Raw genomic sequence first — 8,749 nt, 5'->3', positions numbered from 1 at the left:
GCTCGCAGCACTCTCATGGAGCACCCTTGTACTCTGGCAGCATCTCGCCTGCTCAGTGCGATGGAAATCCACAGCGATGTCAGTTAAAGGAGATGGAAACGTCATCCTGCATTGCAGAACCCACGGTACTCATTTTATTGCATGGACCTTGAGCCATGTCAGCATCATCAAGTGTTCATCAAATCATCATCAAAATATCATCAAATTCTTCAGAACTGATCATCAGGCTTATGTTTTTCTTAAATTGCCCTTGGGATGAAAATAAGTTGAAAAGGGGTGACTGACTACACCCTTTTTCTCAACAAAAACAAAATCCTCCCACAAGGAATTCACAAAATGCCAGAACACACAAGTACTTCCCCCCTATGTTAGGGCTGAAACTGCAAAGCAACAATAAGAGAAAGATTGAAAAAACAGCAATACAACACAGGGCTGTTTTATGCAGAAGTTGATGTTGGGCCACAGAGTTTGTTACAATTATAGAAAATCGGTTTTGACTCAAAAATCACTACCATTACCCAATGAAAACATGCTGTGTTGAATACTGGGTTAAAAGTCACTTTTTGGAGTGTCTTTTCAGTAGATTTTCAGACTGATTTTGTAGCAGCTGAGTTAAATGCTTCCTAGCCTTTAACTGGAGTTCAGGGCTGAAGAGAAAATGGTCCTCCTGGGGATGGGGACTGCAGCTCTCCTTCTGCCAAAGTAGGTGTGGAGGGACCATACCATAAAGGAGTTGATCTCAGCGCAAGGAAGATTATTTCAGATTTCTACATTATTTCAGTGAACAATGTACAGGACAAGCTCCCAGGAAAGGTATAAGTGAATATGGGGGGTTGACCAGAAAGAGTTCACAGACATGGAGTTTATACCTCTGAAGTAGGATTTGTTACCATGGAAAATACTCCTGTGACTATAACCTGCTTGTGTGGCAGTTATTCCAGTATAAATCCATGCATGTTACTGTAAAGAGGTATTAAGAATGTACTTACTCTGTGCATAAACGAGTTGAAATGCTTCTGTAACATTCTGTACTAAGCATTTGATACCAAAACCAAAGAAACAAAAAAAAGGCAAAAGTACTCTGATACCATTCACACAAGCACATTTATTATATAAATATTTTATAAATTACAAGATTTTAATTATAAATGTAGACATTTCTAGGAAAATAACATTTTTATATTCTTATTAATGTTTACAACTAATATAAGGCACATAGTGCAAAAATACATTTCTGATGCAGAGATCACAAGATAATTACCTACATGTGTTATCTAAAAAGTAGCTGCTTACACTTCTGTGGTACAGTGTTGTTTGTAACTAATACATATTGCTAATTCCTGGCTAGCTCTTTGTGGGTAAAAGTACGATATAGCTGCCATTTGACCTACCGATTGTACAGACATTCAAAACAAGTATTTGGTTTACAGAATGCATATTGTCAGGAAAAGCATGTACAGTTCTCTGGTACATAATGTATGTTATCATGTATGTAGGAAATTGTATTCTGAATACCTGAGAGTTGGCCCTGAAATGTATTCTCTTTATACGCGTATATTTCTACAGTTCTGAACTGTACAGGATTACAAAACAACAAATCAAAGAGCTAGCTTGCTTTTTAAACCTTGAAACTTTCCATCTGCTTACTTTTCTGGAAGCTCTTCGAGCTGTATTTACAAACACTGAAAAATCAAACTGAACCAAAGATGGACACCAAAAACACTGCGGGGCTTGTTGCTGCCTCTGCCCAGGGTTTTCGCTAAGGTCATTGAAAACCATGTTGAATTGGAATATAAGAGGGGCACACACTACAGCCTTTACTAATATGCCATTGGCCAGTATAAAGGAGTAAACGGGAGATGGAAAGTGCTTAAGTAAATACATATTCGTAGAACCACATACAAGATGCTACAGTAAACAGAATACACTGCTTTTACAGTATACTTGGACAAGAGGATTGAAAATCAGATTTCCAAGCCAACTGTTTCCTTATTTTCATTTCCTGTAACCACAACAAAACTAAGCCTAGATGTTTAGCATGCTATAGAGACTACAGAGGTTAAACCACACTTCTTGGGATTACTGCTAGTATTTGAGCACCGCAAAGAATATAATGAAAGGGATAGGGAAAAAATATGCTTTTACTGACAGAGGAACACACAGATCTATAGAACCTGTCTCAAGTATGTTGGCTGCATACTTTCTTGCTGTAAGTTGTTGACAGATAATTCCTAAAAGGTTTCACAAAATTAGAAGTATTTGAAATTATTACCTGTCTTCTCTACATAGCAATAACTCCTCCCTTTCTGTATTTTAGTACAGTTGATCAAGAAAACCAGTAGAGGATAAATTTTACTGAATACTGTAAAAAGAATTGCACTGATTAGTTGCAGGTGAAATATTAAGATTTTGGTACAATTTAGAGCGTTTCTCATGGTAGTAACCTCAGTGCAATTTACTTGCTAATATATGCTGCACATTGAATGAATGCCTCTCTATTAAAACCTGAAGGTTTGTGATTGTGATTTATGCTCTTGCTAGCCCACAAACAGGTAATACATCCCTGAATAAATACTGAAGAAAACGGGAATCCTTAGTAGTGAGCATTACAGCAATGAGCATTACAGAGATAAAAGAATTACAATATATACATATACACAGCACCTATAATTTGCATAAATGGCAGATGTCCCTCCTTTGATGCTCTTACCACATCAGAGTTCTCACTGTATTTGAAGTTGGAGACCAATAATTGTGTTAGGAATACATTTTCCACAAAATCCTCCACATCTTCCATATATTTTAGTACCATCCTGGGAAACAGAGAGAACAGTCAACCAACAAACGCAATTGAAGTCACAGTTGTGCAAAAAGCTCCTTGAGGTTTGCACACAGTAGGCCCCTTGACAAATTTTACCTACAAATACTAAACCAAAACACTGCATCAGATTAGTCAAACTGACACAAAGATCCTTTAACAGCACTGCCATGCACCTCTACTTGAGGTGATCCTGCCCCTCTACTCTGCTCTTGTGAGACCTCACTTGGAGTATTGTGTGCAGTTCTGGTGTCCTCAACATAAAAAGGACATGGAACTGTTGGAACAAGTCCAGAGGAGGCCACGAGGATGATCAGGGGACTGGAGCACCTCCCATATGAAGACAGGCTGAGGAAGTTGGGGCTGTTCAGCCTGGAGAAGAGAAGGCTGCGTGGAGACCTCAGAGCAGCCTTCCAGTACCTGAAGGGGGCCTATAGGGATGCTGGGGAGGGACTCTTTGTCAGGGACTGTAGTGACAGGACAAGGGGTAACGGGTTCAAACTTAAACAGGGGAAGTTTAGATTGGATATAAGGAGGAAATTCTTTCCTGTTAGGGTGGTGAGGCACTGGAATGGGTTGCCCAGGGAGGTTGTGAGTGCTCCATCCCTGGCAGTGTTCAAGGTCAGGTTGGAGGAAGCCTTGTGTGGGATGGTTTAGTGAGAGGTGTCCCTGTCCATGGCAGGGGGGTTGGAACTAGATGATCTTGAGGTCCTTTCCAACCCTAACCATTCTATGATTCTGTGATTCTTTCCCAGCTTACCATCCAATGTTGTCTTAAACTGTGCATACTTACCATTCTTGAACAACTTGGTTTCCCACACAAATCAAGTTGGAGGTAAGCAATCTATAAGGGTACTCTGTAACAGTGTATCTTTAATAAAATGCTTTTTGGGGGTGTGTGGGTTTGTTTTTTTTGTTGGTTTGGGATTTTTAATATATTATTAGATATCTTCAAAACTTCTAATGAACCTGATTAATATAACAATATGCTCTTACAATCAGTAAGAGAAGGGCAGGCAGGCAGTGTTGATCTGGACTAGGTTCTGGGCAGTGTGATTAAACATAGTTTTTGCATTACATCTGGAAGAAGACTTAGATGGGTCAGAGACCTTGGGCACTACTTTTGATTCGCAGCTAGCTTTCACTAGTGACTCATCACTTGCACCACTGGAGGCATGATATTCAAGTCATAAGAGCAGGTAAAGGAAAACAACACTGACTTACATGGGATTTGTGTATGTCAGCGGTTGCGTAGTTGCCCTGAGCAATCCACCTAACTGTACTGGATAATCGCAGACCTGTACCAGCCAAGTTAATGCTGAACTGTCCCTAATAAAGCAAACAAAAAAAGGCAGAAGGTAAAATAAAGAACTGATAAACAGAGCTCAAAACACTAAAACACTTTACATTGGCATATCTGCACATATCACTTAGGGTATAACTACATAGACATTAAGTACTCGCAGGTGTGTACTTAATCCGGTTTAGTTAAATCGCACTATACCCCAGACATATCTGCAGGACAGACACACAAACAAGCCATTCTGCTGTAAGCGCCACTTGTGCATCAGCTGATCCGTAGCATCTGTCTGCAGTCTGAATACAGAAATAACATCAGACAATTCTTTTAGCTTCATTTCTACATATTAAATTTTAGTTTACAAAATGTACAAACTTGCAACATGCAAGAACTAAATACTTTATTTAAGTGCCTGAACTTTTTGGACATAAGATGGTCAGGACCTATTGCTATCTGGAAATTACAGACAATCATTTCTTAGCCATCCAGTTTCTAATTTTTGCAAGTACTCTGGCCGAGCATCGTCATCATCCATTTCTTTTTGAGTATAACAAATAACACAATTGAACAGGAGCATATATGGAGGTTAAAACAAATAAATTCATTGCTAAATGAAATGTTTTGCAATACAAACTACTCATAACAATTTATTGATTCTAAAGTATTTGCATATGCAAAACCGCTCTCTTTGAAGATTAGAGTTAAAACAGAATCAGTTCATGAGAATAAGAAATATATTAAAAGCAACAAGCTGCAATGCCTTGGTAAATCTACTGGGGTACAGAAAATGATGAAATTATGAAACTGCATTCACACCAGTGCAACCGGCTGGAAAGAAGTACTGCCTCCACAAAGAGCCAAATGGTCAGTTGAGGCAACACCATAGTCAGAAAACTCCTGCACACTTCCATACAATTCACTGAAGGCCTGAATTTCTGTATTGAAACCTAGTTAAAATTGCCGAATCCTCAGATCAAAGCTTTAGCAAAGATAATGTTTCTACTACGTATGGTGGCTTCTGTATTTTATTGCTTAATATTGTCATAGATATATTTATATTTATATATGAATGTGTGTGTGGGTATAGGTATGTGTGCATGTATTAAAGTACAGTGTTCAGCCTTTATTCTTGTGATTCACTGGAAATCCTTTGTAAAACAATTAGTATTGTAGTGTTTGATACGGCAGATTTGTTTAGAGAGCACTTCTGTGTAAAACTGCTGTCTTTATAGCACTCATATACTCAGGATGAGCTAATACATGGATAGGGTAGCTTGTTCTTCAAGTGCCAAAAAAGGGGAAGATTCCCATTTAATGAATAAAGCATCTGGAGGGAATTCAGATAAATGGTGTGGAATGCTTTCCACAACTAATAGGACCGAAGTAATTCCACTTACAGTGATATCATTTGGCAAAAATGAATGAGAAGTGCTATGCACAATTATAATGACAGCTTAACAGCTCTCTGACGTGTCATGCAGCATAATCAAGGCCAGGAACAGATTTCAAAGTCTGATAGTGCAGGAATGCAGGCCTTTTTACTGCATTAAAACTGTTAGTTTCAGTGCAGATCTTACAGATGGAAGTGCATAAGTGCAAAGCCGTGTAACCAGGATGACTTCCCAACAGAAGTAACAGATCGCAAGTAGATTTGTATTGTACTAAGCCCAAAGAATCTGCAGGTTGAAGGTATGCAATACTGCAACTGATTTTTGCCAGGGGTCTCCCTTATTTAGGCACTTCATTTGTAACTAAATTGCACATAAATCATCTCTAGCTGCCCTTGAATACATCCACCCCTATAGCCTGTCTAAAGTTTAAGCACCTAGGATAGATGGACAGCAGGGATTCACTTCCATGCAAGTCTAAGCTAGTCAATCTTATCCCCCTTTTAAAGGGAGCTGCAGAAAAAGAAATATGCACTTCCAGAGGACAGCTGACCTCATCCTAAGGTATCTAATAGGGTAAGACTAGCCAAACTGCTTCCTAGGACTCCCGTTTCTGCAAATGGACTCCCAAGGCCACCCAGGCTGACTGGTTCAGGCTAGGGCTATGGCTGCATTTTAGCAAGAACACTGCAGTATGAACATATCTATAGAGTGAAAATACTGAGTTAGAGAGCACAATGTCTGTACACGGGGGGGAGTTACTTTGGATTAACTCTCATCTAGACCCATGGATCGAGTTCGCATTAGCAGTTAGAGTGCCTTAAGGTTCTTCTGGAGCTCATTGTTTGATTTCGTTTCATCCAAAAGACGTTGTTCTTGTTTCTCAAGATTGCTCTGTGATGTGAACCCACAAACAGTAAAATGGGACAATACAGAGATTAATTTAAAAAGCACCATCCAATCCAAACTAAAGCACTAATGCAGAGACACCAATGGATGTATACATTTTAGATTATGCTGCCCCGCAGGATTATACTGATAAATGGGTAGCCTTCAGAGATAGGAAGCACAGGGAGAGAAACAGAGAAAAGACAAGAAATATTCTTCAGGATTGCAGGAAAGGAATTTTCCTCCTCTTCCTTCCTCACTGGTGGAGAGCAAAGATTGAGAAGAGGTTGGGGAAATACATAACGTCCGGAAGGAAGGAGAGCAATAAATAGCAAGCTGGATATACATAGATGTAGCCTAGAGGGAAAGTGTGAAATAAACCACCTCCCTCTCCCCATTACCATTATGTAGGATTGTACATTATTATTATTATTATTATTATTATTATTATGTATAATTGTACATTGTCTACCCCATTACATTACATTAATGCTAGGAAATATATTTAATGCATGTACTATGCCTATTATTATACACCTGGGCATACTCACTAAAAGGCGGAGAGATGGCGCAACGGGAGAGAGTAAGGAAAAATATACCTATTACTGTAGTACACTGATTAGACAGAATAGCATATTGGTTTAGAGCCTTATAGTTCTAAACCAGTCACACAGATTATTTCACCACCCACACTTTTACATGCACATTTCAAGGAGATAAGAAATCGTACGTACCTGCGGACATCTGGCAGCACTGTAGCAGTCTCCAGCTGTACCAAAAGGAACTGCTCTCCCAAGTATAGTCTGAGCAAAAAGAAAATCTGTGGCTAGAAGACAGAAAATTACTCAACGCTGAATCTGCTGCTTTAGAAGTTCAGGTGAACAGTGTGAAAAGGCATTAAGATGGGGAAGGTGGGTTGGTTTGGTTTGCATCGGGTGGGGGTTTTGTTTGGGTTTTGGAGGTGCTTTTTCACGTGTTTTGGTTCAGTTTTTTAGAAACTACATTTTAAATAGTCCATTTTGGTTAATGCAACATCAGTCCAACAAGCCCAGTTTTCTTTCTGAGATAGGAGGGGGGTTAAGAGGAGGTTGGGTGTGCACATGGACACAGCTCCAAGTGAGCTGGTTGTGAGACACCTTGCCACCTTCAGGGGTGGAGGGGCTTGAAAGTGCTGCAAGATTCCCTGTCTATTTAGTCTGTCTGCCAACAACTAAGAAGGGACTAACTACAGCATAGGAAGACTTTCCCAAGAAATATATTCCAGGGACTAAAAGGAAATGGGATAATGGTAACAAAACCTTAGAAACTAGCTTGCATATAAAATATGAATTTGTAAGATTTGTGACACTTGCCCGCTTGGGACAAACTAGCAAGGGAAGAGGCCGCAGTTTCTCTTTCTTTGATTTCCATTCACTTCCTAAAGGAAATTAGAATTTACTTTGCCCAAAACTGCACAACTGGATCTATAAGTGGGTCAAAGTGGTAATTTGGTATTCATGACCATGCAGTCTCAATACAATGCCAAAGTGCTTACTTTTTATTTGCATGGAAGCTACATCAAATCTTATTTTGCTAAAAATTGTGAAGCCAGCTGCAAGGTAATCATTTCGACAGGTGCAGTCCTGCCTTCTGCTTCCGTTGAAAGGACATTCATATGGATTTTGCAGCCTAAAGAATAGAAAAGATCATTTTCGTTTTGACATTTTTCCATAACGTAACTTTATAGTGGAAAATAATTGCATTGCACTATGCCACATAAATATACTAAACAGCTACCGAACAAGAAGCTCAGCTATTAATCTTGGCTCAGCTGAAACACTAATACGGATTGAAGCCATTTCAACTCTGGTCAAGATAGAATTTTTCAATAATCATTCAGTGCAATTAACACAATTTCAGCTTTGAAGGATCCACATTTCTGCATGTGTGTTTATATGCCTGAATATTCAAAACAGAAAACCAGGGAAAAAGTTCTACTCATTTGTTCTCAAAAAAAGTATTATTTTGTTCTCTTTGGGAGGCATAAATGCACTTCATAAAGTTACAAAACCTCTTTTTTACCTGAGTCCATAAACTTCAGAGAAGTTGTCTGCTTCACCTTTTACCAATGTCAAATATTCTTTGGGATTCTCTAAGTGCATGCCTGAGCAGTAAATCTGGAAGAGGAAATATAGCCCTTTAGCAAGACCTTTATTAGAACAGTATTGTTTCATAAAAATATGTGCTCATAAAAACTCATTAATATTAAGATTACCTTTATCATCCTTCCCTTAATGTTAAGTAGGTATTCACCATCCTTTCTAATCCCTTTTTTTATCTGGATATCTTTGCAGGTGGTATGAATTTCACCTTCAA

At 38.9% G+C, this 8,749-nt stretch overlaps 1 protein-coding gene across 1 annotated transcript in view; it reads right to left on the bottom strand.

The window, feature by feature from the left end:
• Positions 1 to 2,103: 2,103 nt before the first annotated feature.
• Positions 2,104 to 8,749, bottom strand: part of ADAMTS20 (ADAM metallopeptidase with thrombospondin type 1 motif 20) — a 91,324-nt gene continuing 84,678 nt past the window's right edge. Inside the window, exons 34-39 of the mRNA XM_065691669.1 lie at positions 8,649 to 8,743; positions 8,456 to 8,550; positions 7,929 to 8,062; positions 7,129 to 7,220; positions 4,043 to 4,147; positions 2,104 to 2,813 (exon numbers count right to left, since the gene is read on the bottom strand). Coding sequence (XP_065547741.1) covers positions 2,724 to 2,813; positions 4,043 to 4,147; positions 7,129 to 7,220; positions 7,929 to 8,062; positions 8,456 to 8,550; positions 8,649 to 8,743 — 611 coding nt within the window. The 3' untranslated portion in view covers positions 2,104 to 2,723. The remainder of the gene's footprint in view (positions 2,814 to 4,042; positions 4,148 to 7,128; positions 7,221 to 7,928; positions 8,063 to 8,455; positions 8,551 to 8,648; positions 8,744 to 8,749) is intronic.

This window comes from Lathamus discolor, chromosome 1 (assembly GCF_037157495.1).
Source record: "Lathamus discolor isolate bLatDis1 chromosome 1, bLatDis1.hap1, whole genome shotgun sequence".
NCBI classification, from domain to species: domain Eukaryota; kingdom Metazoa; phylum Chordata; class Aves; order Psittaciformes; family Psittacidae; genus Lathamus; species Lathamus discolor.
Note: the sequence above shows the minus strand (reverse complement) of the source record. Positions and strands in the feature narration are given on the sequence as shown.